This window comes from Euprymna scolopes, chromosome 12, assembly GCF_053919585.1.
Source record: "Euprymna scolopes isolate OS-2025 chromosome 12, ASM5391958v1, whole genome shotgun sequence".
Classification (NCBI taxonomy): Eukaryota; Metazoa; Mollusca; class Cephalopoda; order Sepiida; family Sepiolidae; genus Euprymna; species Euprymna scolopes.
Window position 1 is genome coordinate 46887291 of NC_136493.1, and position 20329 is coordinate 46907619.

General features: G+C 31.8%; 1 protein-coding gene across 13 annotated transcripts in view; it reads right to left on the reverse strand.

The window, feature by feature from the left end:
* The window catches only part of LOC145291269 (uncharacterized), a 137376-nt gene that overhangs the window by 59243 nt on the left and 57804 nt on the right, over nt 1–20329 (reverse strand). For all 13 annotated transcript variants that reach the window (XR_013869373.1, XR_013869372.1, XM_080136885.1 and 10 more), the window contains exons 5-7: nt 11969–12009; nt 6099–6149; nt 2769–2813 (exon numbers count right to left, since the gene is read on the reverse strand). Coding sequence is in view for 11 of the 13 variants with exons in the window: in XM_080136885.1 (XP_079993011.1) it covers nt 2769–2813; nt 6099–6149; nt 11969–12009 (137 nt within the window). In the remaining 2 variants the exon portion in view is untranslated. The remainder of the gene's footprint in view (nt 1–2768; nt 2814–6098; nt 6150–11968; nt 12010–20329) is intronic.

Below are 20329 nucleotides of genomic sequence, written 5' to 3' on the forward strand. Positions count from 1 at the left end.
ATCTGAAGAACATTTTTTCAGCAGGGAATTTTTTGGATTCTTTAAGGAAGTTAGATTAGACAACATTTATCATTAGGCAGTTTTTGACCTTGAAGTAGTTTTTTTTTTTTTTAGCTCCTTATATCAAGTGACTCCAGCCATGCCAGGTTGTAAAACATGCTTAAATATATAATTCATGCAGATTTTGTATTTATTATTACAAGGATAATTCTCTATTGAATATTATATTGTACCTAATATATAGTTTCAAAAGTTGAAAAAGGAAAAAATAAATGACTTGAGTGCGATCAGCTAGAATTGAAACCAAAACATTTAGCATTCCTACCGAGTTTCCTACCAATGTAGCTATCGAGAGACAAGTAAGAAAGATTTAATATTAAATGACTTGCAGAAATAAAATTGAATTTGGGCATGCACAGAAAGAAGTAAAAATATGTCAGCAAGCTGAAACGAACAGTTTGCATTTCAACTTGTCGATATATATCTGTACGCGTTATTCATCCATCCAAACAAAGATTTTATTTGTTATAAACCATCCTTGCTGTATGATTACTATTTCCTATTAATTTCAGTGTTGTGTGACCAGTAGTTTAAGAGTTTATTGGTTAAATATTTACACAGACAGGCACACACATATACATACATCTACTGTTTTATTTATACCGATATATAAAAACTACAAATTTCTACACACAAAGCCAACAGTTATTTTTTGGGGGCTCTATGCAGATGTCCAACCCATTAAACAACAACAATCAACATTAAAAAAAAAAAAGAAAAAAAAAAAAGACTATTTAATTGCTATGTCGCAATTAGTAACATTACTACATTATTACACAAAACATTTACTTTCATTAAACAAGACAAACTTCAGTTTCCTCCCATGTTCATTCTGTTTACTATTTAAGTATAATTCGCAATTACTTTTGAAAACTATTTTCATTAACAATTTTCTATTTTATCATTTTTCATAATTTTTGGATGTTACTAATTTCGAAATGACAACCAAGTAGATACCATTTGTTTGAATTGAAATTCAATAGTTTAATCTTAGCTCTAATATTGAAACGCCAAAAATAATTTAATAGTAAACAAAACTAGAGTTATCCGTATGATTAAGTGCAAACACTCACAATATCATATTTAATCTTATTTTTATATTTAATGTATTTTCATTGAAAAGGAATAACATTGCTTATTTTCACTGGGACCCAAGTGAAATATGACGGTTCAAAATAAAATAATAGGAAAACTTATGGATTTACTTATCAGTGATAAATACTAGTGTACACCAAAATTTATGGAAAATTATCAAATAGAATTTTAATAAAAAATATAATTTACTATTTAGATTCCAGTAAACTCCGAATGATATTCGCGTCAACTTAAGCTGGTTCTAAACGATTATCTCCCTTCTAATATGAAGACAACATGCAGTCTTCTTTTACAGAGATTGTGGACTTCAAATAATTATATTTTTTTATCAAAATTCTACTCAATTATTATTTTCCATATTTTTGGGTGTACACTAATATTTTTCACTGTTAAGTATGAAGGTCATTCCAAAGGTAAAGCCTCCTATTTTTTTTTTTTTACTCAATAAGTTTTAAGAGCTATGAAGATGTGAGCAGTATCATTAAAACAAACAACCTTCTGTGCTCCAGAATTTATTTTTCTACATAGTCACCACCATTCTCAATGCACTTTGCCAGGAATTCAATGATGCATTTCTGCTTCTAATGCATGTCCATGGCAGGGATTACTTTCTTAGAATCTCACACCATCAATATCTGCAACAGAGATGAAACTTGCAGGTCATGGATGCATAAGTTCAGTCATCATAATGCAATTTGTAATACCCTCTGATCCATTTGGATGGAATAAAAAAAATAAGGGGCGTTAATTTTGGAACACCCCTTGCATATGCATTAAATTTTCCCGTTATTTGATTTTGAACTACCATGTTTCACCAGAGTCTCAATATAAATAAGCACTCTAACTTATATTTAATCACTGAGGATAACGGTTAAAAAGTGTACAGTGGTCAAAAGAACAATATGATAGTAATCGTTACAAGTGTAAATTTGGTAAAATTGGATTACTTAAGGGGGAACGGCTCATCAAGAACTTGTTTACATTGGACTTGAAGACAGCCATATTATAGTCAGCTGGAAAGCAGACAAATGGAAGACGGTTCCACAGGTGTGCAGTTCTAAGAAAGAAGCTTTGTTCATGGAATCTATGTTTAGGTTTAGGCACAGATAAAGAGTGGGCGAAATTATTCACAGTGTTTTCAGTTAGACAAGTGTTTCTCGTGAATGTTTGCCAAGGGGGGGTGCTTGGATTGGAGCTCTGACGAGCACTTGCTATGAAAACAACTATAAAGCAGACAGGCTTGCAACGTCTCTTGTGAGAAAGAGGTTGCAGGGAAGAGAAAAGGGCATCATGCAATCCAAGTGAAGTGCAATTAATCTTTTTCATAGAAATCGCTCCAGACAAGACCACTTGATGTAAAGAACTTTAAAAAAAAAAAAAAAAAGGAAAAAAACTAGCCAATAAAAAATGGTGTATGGATAATTCTGACCCAGGAAACAGCAATTCTTCCTCAGTTTTCAGAAAAATTGCTCATGGACTGTGAGGACAAAATAAGGGAAGCAAGAGCTCTGAGGGCCACTGAAAGTAAGCCAAAGTTTCCACTTTCCATTCTCTAAATAATTGTAGCATCAATTAGTCACAAATCTGATAAAAAAGATTGGAGTTTTGCTTACCATCGTTTGTGAGGCCAAAGCTGTAATTACAACATGGAACGGAAACTGTAAAAGAAACAAAAGATGATATAAAAAAAAAAAGAGAATACATGTAGCAAAATCATAGCAATGTTAGTGAATCAATAGGCTGAATAGAGTTTTCAGTCAATCAGTTAAATAAGATTTGTTAACATTATTTGACACCCGTTCTACTGTCAATGTCTGCAATCTGATTACTAATCACAATTTGTTTTCAGACAATAACATTTTCTTGTTGATCGTGCTTCTGATCTATTGATGTCGCAGCCAAAGGAATTTTTCTGCTTTGTCCTTTCTTTCCAAAATAATTTTGAGCTTGTCTTTTTATTTTGACCATAAACTACTTTGCAATATCCAGGTTTCTAAACCGCATTTTGCCCTAATAAGATTACAATCAATGTAAACAATAAACAACAAATGCAATCATTTCTTTTTTGATTTCTTCAAAATGACACTAGTTAGAAAATCCAAATGTTAACAATGATGTAAAAAAGAAAATACATGACCAGGGCTCTACGGACAAATTTATCTTTAGTTGACCTTTGACAACTAAATATTTTCGTTTACTAGCCAAATAGAAAAGTTACTAGCAAAACCCACATGACTTTTAGAATATGACATCTTCGTTCTGTGACGAGTATGTACATCATAAAGATTTTTCTGTATATTTTTTTAAATAAGTGTAATTCTAAATATACAACAAATTTTCTTCAAATGATATTTTAAACAGCCTTCGTTAAAAAAAAGAGTACATTGTTCTATTACACTTTTATTGTTTAAATAATTTGACTTTCCTTGTTTTATTAAAAAAAAAGTTGAAAAGATATTTTTCAGTCTGTAGTGAGTTTTGAAAGATTGTCAGTGAAAAAAAAATGCAATCGCCAAAAAGATGTGCGATTGTTTAACTCGCAATGTAGAGCCCTGATGATGTAAAAAAGAAAATACATGACAAAAAGTATTCTCTTGGACTCAGTCTGTGGAATGGAGCAGACATAGTTTTGAAAGTCTTCTTCCTTCTCCCCTAAAAGGATACAGACGAGAAGAATATTTTGTTTTGATAAAGTGAGATCATGTAAAATCTGGGTGCAACTCAACAAATTTTTTTAGAAAATTTGCAAATCGTGTTACATGAGTTTTGTCAATTTATGTGAAATACAAAAAGAGAGAATGTTTGCTGATTGGAAATGATTGATCATTCTGTTAGATTCAAAGATCAAATGGCAGCTTAAATTGTATCCAAGAAGTTTAAATTTTTTCAAAGGTAAAATTAGTTAAAAAGGAAAAATAAAAACCAAAAAAACTAATAAAACCTGTTCTATTAAGATGACATTTTTTGCTTCAAATATACTTTATTCAAAAATTACGGATAGTATATTAAATATTTAACATAATTCTAGGTGAAGGAATGACACCCCATAGTTAAGACTAGCATGGCTACATGGTGTCGCTCTGAGACATGGAGAACAAAATAGTTAAAGTGTGTATAACATCTTTCTTTTAAAACTTCTACCTCCACCTCTCTTACTAGTCAAGAAGTATATATTCTCAAACAGAACAGATACTACACTTTGATTCTAGGCTGAAGGCCAGGTCTGTATTTTAAATTTGGGGTTCACACCAAAGGTCATTGGAAAAAAAAACAAAAAAAACAAAAACCTATAAATATAAATCCCTACCCATCCCAATTTTCTTTGTTCCTTGTAACTCCAAAATGAATATTTAAAGAAAAATGTGTTTATATCATGTCCGACATAATACTGAAAAAGAATATATCAGTTTTGTAGGTGTGTCTTGTGTAGATCTTGAATTTTAGTTAGGTACATATAGTCAACTGCTCTTTATATAACAGATTAATAAAGTATATTTTAAAGTTAAAAATTGTGCCTCCTTCAAGATGAGGCCCTGGCAAGTACTACCATTACACTGAGTCAGAGTATTCCTAGGAGTACCGGCAACCAACAAGTGACTTCTGCAACATTCCAAAATTGGGGCCTCACCACTGAATGTAGTTTGGTGTCATACTGAAGTGAATGGAGGGAGGATTAGATTAGAGAGTTTAAGTAGTAGATAGAGGTTGAGAAATAAGGAAGACCGGAAAAAAAAAAATAAAAAAGGTAAGGATCAGGAAATATGGATATGAACATGATGAGGTGACATAGGAAAGCAAGGCAGTGTGAAGCAGTTCAGTATCATGTCAGGGAGAAATTTCATTTGACCCACAGTTGGAATCCTGACAGATACTACCACATCGATCAATAATGAATTCGAAGTAACAGTAACGCAAATATAAGTCAGTCATAAGGCTGCATACCTTTGCCTGACAATGTAAGAATGGGCAAAAGTTTTACCTGGGCCTTCTCCACATTGTATGAAGTATTTCTAAACTTATCCCATGAAAATGTTGATAATTCAAAATTATCTGATCAGAGTGAAACTTTGTATGATGGTTGATATCAAGAAGCATCAGATCCATCTATCAAATTCGGAAAAACCAAAAGTTGAAATTCTGTTAAAATTTCAACTTTGACAAGACTTTTTCATAGTCAAAGGTTAAGCTTATAGAGGGTGACCCAAAAAACCGAGGACATTCAGTTGTTTTTCTGAGCATTTTACAGTCAACGGAGAAAAAAAAGGCCAAAGGCCCTAGTGTTTTGATGTGATGTTTTGAATATAATAAACTAGTTATGACCAAAGTTTCATTTCATTTGGGCAAAACACTAAGAAACGGGGCTTAATTAGAGTTGGGGCCCGGTTTTTTTTTTGGGGGGGGGGGGGGGGGTCACGGGGGGGGGGGTCACCCTGTATAAGATGCAGGACTTCAAGTAGCAAATCTCTACAACCAAAGATTCTTGGTGGTAGAGAAAAAAGATTCTCATACTGAACAGATTCTACACTATCTACCAAGTTCATATCGTTGCAATGATGCATCCCTGTGCATGTTTTACAAGTACCTCGATTTGATGCAGCGTGTTCAGATGAACTTGCTGTTCTGGTGGCCCCATGACAAATACACCTGGCCAACCTGGCAATCAGCTAAATCCAAACTTTTCCCCAGATGATGGAAGATTTTCTGTTCTAATAGCATCTTTCTTTGAACTGTAAGCATTTCCTTGACTGTATCAATATGCAGAAATTTTAATGTAATGTGAACAAACATCTTGCTGCACAACTCCTCACTTAGGATTTCCCAATGAATCTGGTCTTTAATTCGCAGTAGGCCTTTACACTTCAATGACAATGGGTTTTGGGATGAATAAAAAAAAAAGATGTAAAATAATTCTTCCATTTAAAATTTGTTCAGTTATGACTCACCTTTACCGATGTTCCCAAATAAATAAAATGACACGTAATGATCTTGGCACTCTGAAAGACAGAAGACAATAAGAGATGAGATTTTAAAGAAACAAACACCAAAATAAAATATCTGCAAGCAAAAGAATAATTCTTAAATTTATGGAACTGGTTAACATTTTCAATGAAATATTTAAAATAAGTTTCTTCTAAAAGTTTGTGCCCATCGTTTACTTTAAATTTTCCCGCTTTATCATTATTTCCGACACTTTAAAGTTTTCAAATTTCTCATTCAAATTTTATTCAAAATAAGTATCTTCTAAAAGTGTGCGACTATCTTTTAATTTCTCGCTCAAAACTCGAGCAAAACACATGTGGAACCAACAGAACAACACATATATTTCTCTTCTCTTCTACTCCCAGGCATTACTTCCCCCTTAACTAACAAAAAAAAAAAAAAATCACAAACTGGATTTCCTACCCTGATGAAGCTATTTTTAGCGAAATATTAGACTTACAACAACAAAAGTAAATAAAATGATTTTATCCTTATTTCCGACACTTTAAAATTTTCAAATTTCTCATTTAAATTTTATTTAAGCTCAGTTTTTAAGAGAAAGCATGAAACAAGAGTTTCTAAGAGATTAAGCACATCGTCAGATGTGGGTTTAATGAAACTCTATTCAAACTTGGCACACCCACGTTTTCGGTCCATATCGTTAACCACTTAGCCACCGTCAATTTAATCAAAAGTTTTCATAAGCATCCTTACATTTCTCTATAATCAATCTTCTATTAATCTGTCCACCACAAGTTTGGACACACATCTCAGTTGATCAATCACGCTTTGGTATGTGTGTGTGTGTGGGGGGGGCATCGGATTTTTATCTGTTTGTCAACTGTTTCACGAATGTGTGAATTGTTCACCTGACAGATTACTTATGTTAAGAATGAGTAGGTTTGAAAATGCTTTTTAAAGATCGTATCAAGTTGGCCTAATGGTTATCGTACTTTAGGTTTTGGTTGCGATCTCAGCTGGAGTATTTTTTTTTTTTACTTTCAAAAAGTGAACCGTTTTAGAAAAACAATACTCGCATGCACATGTCTCGGTTTCTTTTAATTTTTTTTTTTTTAAGGAACTTAATATTACGTTTAGTACCTATGGTATTTCTGTTTATAATTAATAAGAATTCTTAAAATATAATATTTGTGTATTTGTGAACGAAATACTACAGAAATAATCCTATAATTTTTTTATAAAGAATTAAATTATTAACAATTCTAGAATTTTCTATGAATATGTTAGAAATATATCTAGATAAATAGAGATTGCGAATACTTGCAAAGCTTAATATTTTTTCCCCATCATTTTTGACGGAGGAGAGGGTACACTAGGTGTCCAAAATTTTGATTATATTGACATCTCAAAAGTAGGTTGGGTTGGTTGTTTTACGGCATGTCAACCCTTTTCAGGTTATTTAATGCTGAATCCAGTGATTTTGAAGAAAAGTTTTTTAATAGAATATATTTTTTTCAAATCAGTTTCTATTTAATCCATAGTTGGGACCCTAACAGGCACTACCATTCTGGTCAGAGTAGACCTGGGAGCAATGGCAATTAAAGGGTGGCTCCACACTCCCCAAAGCCCGCAAGTTGGGGCCTTACCATCAGATATAGTTTAAGGTCATATTCCAGACCCTCAAAAGTAGGAAACAAATTGAATTTTATCTTTAAAAATGTTGGTACTTGTGCGTTCAGACGCTGTAGTGAAATATGGTTGTTAAAAATAAAATGGCAGGAAAACTTTACAAAATATTTGTTATAGAAATATATTCAATATTTATCAACATTTTACTTTAGGTAATTGTGTTCTTCATTCCACACAATGTGTATGTATATGTGTGTTTGTGTGCGGGGTTGTCCTACATGCATCTGGTGCCACTTTCATATCTATTTCTCTTTATCCCATTTCATTTGTTATTTATTTGTAAAATATTGCATTGTTTTTATCTTTATGTACATTTTTTGTCCTTGTATTTATGTCAGCCTTTTTCTTGGTTGCAGTTTTCATAGCTGCATATGTGCGTTGGAAATAAACTTAACCCTTTACCACCAAACTGTACTTTCAAGTCGCCTTCCAAAATAATATTTCTTACTCTTATGGTTTGTTAACCCAACTGGTCTTCAAAGTACAGATCTATGCATGGTTCAACAAAAGAATGAGGGGTTTGTTTATGTTTCAGTTGCATGCTAACTTCTGTCACGTGTGGGCTTCATGATTAAAAAATTTATTGCATGAAAAAAATTCTGGCAATAAAAGGTTAGACATAATTCATGCAGTTTGTAAGTTCTCTCACGCTAAACAAGGAGACTAAAGAAATAAAAAAATATATCACCTAACATATCAAATTTTGTCGGATTTTTAAAGTCAGAGCTGACTAGCATTCAAGCTGGCAAATCAAACTTTGCTTTTGACTAATCAATTTTTATTTACTATTCTTGTACCATGTTATTGACAATATAATAACATGCTTAACTACAATTTATTTTAAAAATTACTTCGTCCAGCCAAGACAATTGCTAATAAGAAACATTTTAAAATAATTATCTAAAAATAAAAATCATTTTAAATTCAAGAATGATAGTTGTCTACCATAAATCAAAAAATATGCAAGTAAATAAGAATTTATAACTAAAATGATTTCAGTGTATCCCAACGCCAGGTAAATACAACTAATACGTTCATAACACAGAGTTCTTGATCTATTTGAAGGGAAGCTCTTATTTCAGCTCATCAAGGAGTCAAGCTACGGCCAGTACGTAAATTTATCCCAAAACATCCTGTATATATTATTTAGAATATTTTGATTTTTCAAAAGGACAGATGTATTTTTCAATGTCAACTGAATTAAACCTTTTTTTTTTTTTTTAAAGTAACAAAATGCAGAGAATAGGATTCATAAAAAATAAATAAAACTGTGGAGTCAGCAGTTCAAAAATTAGACACAGACTCCTAAACCAAAAATATTTATGCTGACTTTCGAAACCTCGGTCGTCACGATATCAACTTTAGTATGATACAATACAATCTGGTTGCCCACAAAGTTTGCGCCAAAATTCAAGGAAATGAAATGTCAAAAAATATGACATTAAATATTTAAGCAAATGCTTGCAAAACGATAAAATTTCAAATCTTAAACCTTTCTGCTGGTTTCCATGTTGAGTTATATGTATTATTCTCAATTAATGTCTGGATATGATTGTCATCTATATAAAAATGAATGAAATGAAAATCATCTGCTCTAAGCTTTGCAAACTCTCAACCAAAACATCTCCACTGTATATGGCAGGAAAGATGTGACAAGGTCAGGAAAGTGGGATTTGAAAAACCAATGCCCTACAGCAACAGCACTTTGGCCTGCAAAAAAAAAAAAAAAAAAATCCCTAGGTAGGTAACCCCGTCAGTATTGCTTCAGGTGATTAGCAATAGACTAAACCCTTCTCAAAGAGTAAGAAGGCAAAACCTAGGTGAATGGACCTCCTACACCTATACAGGACCATACTTCTGTCACCACTGAATAAGCCACCTCAACAATGGTCTAGACTACACAGCAGGCATTTTCACCCTGGTGGAAATAGAAATGCATCAAGTGCCTCTTGCAACCCTCCATTTTCATGGGACTCAAAAAGTTAGAAGTTAAATCATTTTTAACATTCTTCCTCAAGAGATTGCTTAAAATATGCTTTAACCAAAAATGTTGTTCCATTATGTCAAAACAGGAACTACTAAAAATCTACATCAACTTAACAAACCACCTGATATTTTCTATACCATACAAAGTCTTACTGGTAAATGGTCCCATACGTTGCATCTTATTTTATAATATTTCTTAGCAGTCTAAACACACCCAATTTCCTTCGCAATGCTAGCGTCAATTCATGGTATATGGTTTTCATGTATGCTCATACAAACAAAATGGCATTTGTCGTGGATCTTTAAACAAGGAATAATAAAGAAAGAATAAAAAGAGAAAGAGAACAGAATGGGAAAAGAGAATCGAAAGTGAAAAGGACAACTAAGTTAGGTAAAAAAAATATATTTAAGAGGGGGGGAGATCAACACAAGAAAGAAAATTTGAACAGTAAAATATTAAGTTATACAAAAATCAACGACTTTTTAAAAAATAAACTTTCATAATCTTATAATTTTAGATAACTTTAATATAAAAACAAATAATGTTACATTGTTTTAAAAGATGCAATATTGAAAAATATCAGTATTTTTAATAACTCCTATATCCATTGGTGATTATCTAGTACATCCCAATATTTAATTTTTATTTTTAACTAGCGAGGGGTACCTGGCGTTGCCCGGGTGTTTTTCGGGGTATGTGAAAACCCCCCCCCGAAAATGTGAAAAAACCCCAAAAAACGAAGCCTTCACGACGCGCAGTTGGAAAATAGTAAAATGTTAAAAAAAAAACCAAAAAACAGGTGCGCGTTTTTGATTGACGTGACGGCGATAGGTATTCAGCAGTAAGCATTTTGTGCGGGGCAGTTTTGAATGAGGTGAATAAATCGGTTTGTTTGTTTTTAAAAACCCGCTCCCTGTTTATTGGGAGGAGCGAAATGAAAGCTACAGACTGATATGACGAAGTCGACATTGAACAAACGTTACTTAGCTCTCTTGAGACAACTGGCTTTCGGCCTGTGATTAGAGTCGAGTTTCGCTTTTTTTATACCGAAAACCGAATGTAACGCGTGCCGATGCGGGAAATATGCAATAATTAACGTTTGAAAGTCAATAAAATTAAATAGACAGGCGAGCTCCATGGGTGACTCTGAGATATTACAATTTATAGATGATATAAAAAGTTTTAAGAAGTTGTGAACCGAGCAAGCGCTTCTCTGAAAGAAGCCTTTGTGGACATCGAGGAAAAGCGTACATACATACATTTTTGCTTTTATATATATAGATAACTCCTATATCCATTGGTGATTATCTAGTACATCCCAATATTTAAAGATACTTGTAAAAAGACAATGGCGCAAAAATGTATGTACTTATGTGTCAGGTTAAAAATATAGTACAAAATTATGCAAATTCATCAATTAAAAATAAAAAAAATCATCTGTGAAATCTCTTTTTAGTCATTTTCGGTCTTATTATGGCCAAGGGACATAAACTAATTCAAGCAAGGAAAGCATCAACAAAGCCCCCTCTCCATGTTAAGAATGGTTTCCAAAATTTTCACGAGAATGATAGAATTTTATTTTTTTTATAAAAAAAAAAAAAAAAAAAAAAAAAAAAATACTGGATGAATTTTGGTATACAGCCCTTATTTTGTGCAATTATAATTTTTTACTATTGGGGTGAAAATGGATATCATTATGTTTTGTTGCGACATAATTTGTATTTAGAATTACATAATATGATGTGATATAATTTGTATTTAGAATTACATAATATGATGTGATATAATTTGTATTTAGAATTACATAATATGATGTAATATAATTGTATTTAGAATTACATAATATGATGTAATATAATTTGTATTTAGAATTACATAATATGATGTGATATAATTTGTATTTAGAATTACATAATATGATGTGATATAATTTGTATTTAGAATTACATAATACGATGTGATATAATTTGTATTTAGAATTACATAATACGATGTGATATAATTTGTATTTAGAATTACATAATATGATGCAATATAATTTGTATTTAGAATTACATAATATGATGTAATATAATTTGTATTTAGAATTACAATAACAACCCACATCAAAAATTCAGATTTCCAATAATAAAAAAGTGGGGAAAATTAAATGAAAGCATCAAGAGAAATCAAAAGAATGATCCAAAGATTGCTTACCAGGTGCTGTTCTGGACTCAACATGATTGGCAACATCATGCCTGAAAAAAATAAAATAAAATAAAAAAAACCATGCGTTAGTGAAAAGCAATAATAGTGATGCTTTATGTATTATATATGTATATGTGTGTGTGTTAAGTTTCTCTAAAATATATTAAAGACTGAAATTTGGGAAAAGCAACATCGCATGATGAGGTCTCTCGTTGACTGAAACATACTCTTGATTGTGTAGTGATATTTAAATGTTTATACAAAAACAAATAAAAAGTATATCTTGCTCTACTTTGAATTGACCACTCTTGTATAAACCTCGCTAAAATTCATTGTATGTTTTACTAACACTGAATAATATTAATCTGGAATTATACAAACATTATTGACTACATATGTGCATACATATTTCAGTTGTGACTTCTTCAGAAATCCAACGTCAGTAGGCTGAGATATTACAATGAATCAAAGTTCTTTTAATATCTTAATACCTTTTTATTAAAAGAATTACTGTTTAAAGTTTTGGTTCATTGTAAGATCTAAGCCTGATGACAGATTTCTAAGGAAATTGCAACGGAAATGTGTTTGCACATATGTAGCAAATAATATTTGTGTGAATTAATAAAAAGTATACTATAATAAACTCTCCGCTTGCTTTTGAACACTTTTTGATTAATACTGGAGTTTCAGTGGGTTTACTTTTAGGAAACTACAGCAATTATATATATATATATATATATATATATATATATATATTCTATTTTTCTTTTTCACTAATAAGTCACCATAAAGCCAAAAGCCACTCAAAGATAAGAGTTCAAGGGATTAAAATAAATAGGAGACTATTTTCTTTCTCTCTCATTTTTTTTTGTCACCTAACGATTCACTGTTACTCAAGGTCCAAAAAACACTTGAGGACAAGGGTTAATCATTTGTGTCAGGTGAATGGTGGGACAAACTACTTGATTGCAGGCCATGGTTGGATGTGAGCAGAATTTGATTACTCAAATAGGACAGCTCAACAAGAATGTGTTAAAATTGGATTTTGAAATGACCCTGCTACAGTGAGCTGGGAAGCAGTCCCATGATATTGTGTCCACAGAAGCAAAGTTCTTAGGAAAAAAAAAAAAAAAAAAAAAACACCCCAAAAACGCTGCTGCTGGAAATTCTGTTAAAAGACAAATTTTATTGTAGTTGTAGCAAGAATTTTTTGCTGTGAATGTCTTCTAGACTGGAACTCAGTTGAGCACCTATTATGAAAATAACAATAAATAGAGACAGATTGGCAATGTCTGTTCTGCGAGAAAGAGACTGTGCAGAAGAGAAGTAAAATTGATTTTGTACTCCTCTGTCAAGGCAGAAGAGAGTACTCCGAACGGCACCTTGCCAGATGTGTTAATAGTATTCCATTCTAGACTGTATCTGGTTCTTATCGAAGTAGACGATTGCATCAGGAGCAAGATACTTTCTGGAACAGTAGAATGATCCAATTATTTTTCCAGTGACCATAACAGATCACGTCTTTCACTTTAAGTTGTGGATTAAAGTTAATTTAATGACAAAGACCATCACGAGAGTATCGAAAATGATGAAAGGAATGAAAAAAAAAAAAAGGATTACTTATGAGGATGGCTTATGTTGTACATTTATAGGTCTGTTAGCAATCCCTATTTATTTGCTTATCTACGAGAGAAGAGTTAGACACAGGGTCGGTTTTTAAAGTGAGGATAAGCCAGCTCCCCCAAAAAGGAAAACACTGGATTAAGACAAAAATAAAAATTGCCTCAGCCTAAAAAAAATTCTCTTTCAGTGACCATGGACAAAAAAGATTAAGTGCAGTATCTAAACGAATTCTAAACTGTTAACAATAAAAACATTAAAAAAACCCTTTAAAAATAGAAAGCATTACACACTTTCAATTTTAAGCACTTAGTATCTTTTGATGTTTTAACATCTAGCATGACGAACCCCTCCCTCTATCCCTAATAATCAAAAAAGCACTTGACTGATGTTTTCTTTATTTTGCTTCTTTAGGCTGTTAGAAATCTCTTTGTATTATTTGGATTCACCGGACTACGGTTCTCATCTTGAGTGTGATTTTCACGTTTCGGTCGATGTAACCTCCGACCTTCTTCAGGTTTATGTTGTCAAATTCGGGAATGTTTGTGTCAAACCCGGGAATTTGGATGAAATTTTGAGCGGAACCCTTTATTTACTTTTCAAGGGTAGCATGCTTTTGTTCCGTCCGCCATGACTGGATAGAGGTTCTAAGTAATTCGCAAATGTATTTTTCTGAAATTCCATCCTAATTCCAGAGTTTGACAAGGTACAACTGAAGAAGGTTTGAGGTTACATCGACCAAAACATTGTGAAAATCACATTCAAGATGAGAACAGTAGTTTGATTAATCCAAATAATGAATCCTCATTTCCAAAATTCAGAAACATCTTTCGTTTTTTAATTTGCAATAGTTCAATCCTATCCTATTGAAAAAAAAAAGAAGAAAAGTATTAGACGAACTTAAAAGAAATTTAAGAAATTAATAGCAAATTAGATAACTCCCACTGTCTGAAATGTATTTGGAAAGAAATCCTCCAAACTAAATAAAAAGTCAATAATAGTGTTTGTTTTTTTTAGGTAATCAAAAATGATAATTTATATAAAAGAATTCAAATTACTAATATAATTCTGATTTTATATGAATATTAGAATACATATCCCAGGACTTGTAAAATGAATTCCTCAGAACAGTTTTGCACAACTTATCTTAAACCCTTAGTCCAACATTGATTAAAATTCATGACAATTTTCATTTTGGTGAAAATATCTAAAATTTTAGAAGCTTAATAGGTCTTAAAAAGAAATTAAAATTCAGTGAATCTTGTTTATTGGTGTCTAATGACTAATAGATCGCATTTAATGCAAATTTGAAATGTTTGCATTTTCAAATAGGAGATTGTAGCCATATTGTCATCTAAAAGACTTCTTAAATATCTCAAGGAAACTGAAATTTGATGAGTATATATTAATTGATGTCCAATACTTCTTAAAATATTAAATATTGGAGGTATCTGGATCTTCATGGAAGACTCCTACTTACTCTTTGCATAAAAGCAAACTAAATATTACCCACTCACACACACCTTGCAAAGTTCATAAAAGTATTTAATTAGTTTAGGATTGAATCTTTGTATTGTGATTCGTATAAACACTGGCAAAACATCAATTTTTTTGCCATCTATTACATAAGAAGGCAGTTGTTTTGGCATATATGTCTGGCTAAAGGTAAAAAAAAAGACCCACAAAGTTGGTATATTTTTTATCAGTGTTGCCCAAAATGAATATCTAAAATATAAGAAACAAAATCATTCAAATTTAGTCAAGTTGCATTTGTTTTTAGCCACCAACTAAAAGGAAGTTATTGACTTTTTTTTTTTAATGTAATTAATTTTTCTCAGGCTGAGTCATTCCACAAGTTGTGTATGTGTGTGTATTGAGAAAGAGAGAGAGAGAGAGGGGTGGGGTACAGTAGAAACAGAGGGAAAGGAGGATGGAAGAAATAGAGATATAAATTTAATAGAAACCGGTTACATTTTTGCCCTAGGTAATGCCGGATAACTCTGCTAAGTATAAAGTCATTTTATAAGTATTATTTGTTGGCTAAGTGGGATCAGCTTAGAAGTAAATCCAAAATTCCACAAACTGAACAAGTAAAATTAAGGTATCAGCTACCAAAGTGAGATTGAGTTTTTTTTTTTTGACTGCTGAAAAATATTTTATTGAAAATAAATAAAAAATGAAATTGTAAGGAAATTTCTTCTGCATCAACAAACCAGCTTTAAAGATATATTTTTTTTCTTTTGAAATGTAATTAAATCCGGTGAAAAGCCCAACTGCAGAATCAAATCGCATTTAATTAGCATTGAACACTGTACTTGAAACAAGGTCAGGGGATTTGCACACTGCAGATTGAGGAAAAAAATAAAAATAAATTGATTTATCAAATTGATCCAATTTTCAGTGAAACAGGTTACAAAAGACAAAGGATGCTCTCTTTTCTGATATTTTCTCCAGCAGGCTGATGCTGCAGGCTTAACTAACCATCAGATGAGCTGCATTATTCAAAACAAATTTCAAGGTCATCAGTTCAACCATTTTCATTACAGAAGACCGTATTGTTAAAAAGTTCTTTTTCATGAAGAAAAATGTTGAGATCCCAGTCCAATATTACATAGCGAATGTTATTAAGACTTGCCGTGAATGTTAAGACCTGCTGCTACTGTTATATATGATGGAATAATTAAAAGAAATAAACGTTTGGAAAGTCAATGTATTTATTATCAATATGATTTGTGTATCAAAGAAAGATATTTTATATTTCCATAAAGGAAGTTGAAAGGTTTGCCAAAGGATGCAAAAAATAGATAACCACCCCACACTCCAAGATTGCAAAAAAAGAAAAAAAAAAAGAAAAGATGACCACCCTAACTCCAAGGATACCAAAAAGATAACCACCCGGACTCTTAAAATTGCAAAACTTCCAACCTCAACTCCTAGAATTCCAGAACATACAACTTACTTCCATTTTTAAAAGTCTTCTAATATTACTTGATTCTTTAGAGATTTAAAAAAAATTAAATCCTAATAATTTTCCAAGTTTGACCCAAATCTGCAATTCTGCTTTCAATAATCCTAAATGAACATTTTTCTATGACAAACGCATATTTACAAATCAAACAAATCTATCATTTCATTTGTACCTTTGGAATTGAAGCTAAATTTGATATAAAATAGGCGTACAATGGGAATTTTCTCCAATACATTCTTGGGTTTAGTACATCAGACAGAAAAAATTATTGATCTTATTATAAAGGTTTTGATGAGAAATTACATAGCAATACAATGTTTCAACTAATACAACTATCTCACCCGCTGTCAGACATCTGAAACGCCCAAAAGTGTGGACGGCATTGATGCTGATGGCTTAAAGTCATGTGCTATGTTATTTCATAGTTTTCCTTCTAGACTAATTGCACAACCAAAGCTCGAGAGTCTAGTCTACCCTACTATTTTAGTCATAGCTGGAGGAGCATATATCCTTATTCTAAGGGTATTAGTGGTAGAATAATGGTAGGATAAGTTTGAGGTGATTGTCTGACTTGCTATTTGCTTCCTTTCACCACTTAAAATGGTTTGTTCTTGGGTGAGATGAGATAGAAGTAATATATATATATACAGGGCTCCACATTGCGAGTGAAACAGTCGCATTTGCGAATGATTTTTCAAAGTGGCGACTAGAAATAATGAAACGCTTATCTTTTTGGAGATGGCATTTTTTTCACTGACAATCTTCCAAAGCTCACTACGGACTGAAAAATATCTTTTCAACTTTTTTTTTTTTTTTAATAAAACAAGGAAAGTCAAATTATTTAAACAATAAAAGTGTAATAGAACAATACACTCTTTTTTTAATGAAGGCGGTTTAAAATATCATTTGAAGAAAACAACGTTGTATATTTAGAATTACACTTATTTAAAAAAATATATAGAAAAATCTTTATGATGTACATACTCGTCACAGAACGAAGATGTCATATTCTAAAAATCATGTGGGTTTTGCTAGTAACTTTTCTATTTGGCGAATAAACGAAAATATTTAGTTGTCAAAGGTCAACTAAAGATAAATTTGTCCGTAGAGCCCTGATATATATATATATATATATATATATATTAGCAAGGAGACCTGATGTCGTCTTGGATTGAAGGCGGATCAACAAATTTTCATTACTCCCATGCTTTTATTATCAATATCGGTGAAAATCGCTCATTTTTTTTAATCAAATTGATTGATTGCTTGTTCTAGTGGGGAATCCACCGGGGTGAACTGGGAGGAAGCTTCACACGCCTTGCCGCAGTGATTTAGTCTACAATACATTGCACTGCGATAATCTACTGGTGATTTTATAAAATTATCTGTAAATAATGGCTTCAATTTAAGTTTAAAATACAAAAGTCAAGTATCATGGTTCAACTGTTCTGTAAACAGAAACATTCATTTCAATTGCACTCATCATATCAAACAATCCATTGTTGATTTTATATGCCTGACCTTACTGCTTGTGTGATGATAACTTGAAATTACATATAAAAATTAATTTTATAAAAACAATAGGTTCTCTACAGTGCAATATAAACTACAATGTGAACTAAGTCACTGCGAGGAGGTATGTGAAGCTTCCTCCCGGTGCAAGGCGATGGGTTTCTAACTGAAGCAGGTAATCAATTGTTTTGATTGAAAAAAAAAAAAAAAAAAAAAAAAAAAAAAAATGGTCGATTTCACGGATTTCGATGACAAAAATATGGAAATGTGAAACATTCGTTGATCATCATTATTCAATCCTGGGCGACGTTGGGTCTCCCTGCTAGTATATACATGTTTTACAATCCCCGGTTAGATCAGACTATGCACAGACATGAGCATTCTCATTAATGCTGACTTATGACTAATTGGCACAAATGTTTTGTTTATAACACCATTGCTAGAAGACAGTCTCACAGCGCCAACAGCCTCCCTCTATCCGGTTTGGATTTTCACCAATTTCCTTTTTCAAGATGAACTGCATCTTCCCTCTGTAATATCAGAGGGAAGCTAGCAGATGTTACACTTTGCCCATGAGTGACCTAGGCATATTTATCTATATACAAATAAATACATAGTGGAGAGTTGGGGTTATCGAGAACTAAATTATTGTACTTTTATCAAGTGTAATAACTAGTTTCATAATTATTTCCCCCAAGCACATGGGGAACCTTAGTTATTCATTTCTGGGCAATGCAGAAGCCCCTATCAATTGAACATAATATTAAGAAAACAAACAGGACATGTTATTTCTTCGAATCTGGGAAGGTTTAATTAAAACACCAGTAAAAGCAAAAAGGTCACCCTCCATCAAAAATGTAAGAACAAAAAAGGTGTTTGTCCATAATTTTGCCTCACACCCCCACCATGAAAAACAAAAAAAAAAAACAAAGAAAAATCTTAATTATGTACCTACTTGTGACAGAAAGAAAATATCATACACCAAAGATCATGTAAGTTGATTATGTGGTTATATTTTTATGAAGAAAACCATTTTTAAGCTATTTGTAGCTGATCCCCATCACAAGAATGGCTTTCTAAAATTTTGTAAAAGTTTTAATTATTTGGAATTATATCCTTTGTTCTGCTAAATGGCGTTGAAAGATTGATTGTCATTAAGCCATAACATTTCATCTTTTTTTTCAAAATAAAACTACTTTATCAATTTTATGTGATTTTTTGGTGTATAATATTTTCTTTCTTGTCAAATATTTTTACTTGTTAACATGTAGCATGACGAAATGGAAATATATTTATACAGAAACTAGCGGGACCTGAGGAAATTCCACAGGGGACTCATTCTTATGTAATATATTGATGTTGGCATTCTGTAGATGTTCAGCAGAAATGGAGACGCTCTGGTATTATTGTAGCTCTTTTGTTAAAACTGCAAAAGTATTTATCTAAGTTAGCACGAAGCCCGGTCGTAAAGTATGCTTAAATATGATATTTTAATTCTTGCAGATTTCATATATATTATTATAGAGTTGATGTTCTATCGATTTTTATATATTACAAAGTTGCAACTTCAAAAATAAAAATATATCTATATGACTTGGGTTAATCAGCTTGAATCAAAACCGAATCCCAAACTTATGAATATATCTGACTTTAGTTCCTTCAGCTATAACTGAAACCAAAACTTATAAAGAATTCTTCATAAAATTATTTATTGGAGTCCCATTAGCTATAATCAAAACCGAAACCAAAACTTATGAGGAATTCTTGGTAAAATTATTTACAAGAAAAAAAAAAAAAAAAAAGATGATTTAAGTACCATCAGCTATAATCGAAACCAAAACCAAAATTATGAAGAATTCTTAGTAAAATTATTTATAAAAACATTAAATGACTTGAGTGCCATCAGCTATAATCGAAACTGAAACCAAAACTTCTGAAGAATTCTTGGTAAAATTATTTATTACAAGAAATGGAAGTACATAACAATTAAACGACCTGCATTTAAGCGTGACAGAAAATAACACGCACGCTATCATATTAATATATAGATTATGGAGGATACAAAGAAAATAACATGCACACTATCATATTAATATATAGATTATGGAGGATACAAAGAAAATAACACGCACGCTATCATATTAATATATAGATTATGGAGGATACAAAGAAAATAACACGCACACTATCATATTAATATATAGATTATGGAGGATACACAGAAAATAACACGCACGCTATCATATTAATATATAGATTATGGAGGATAC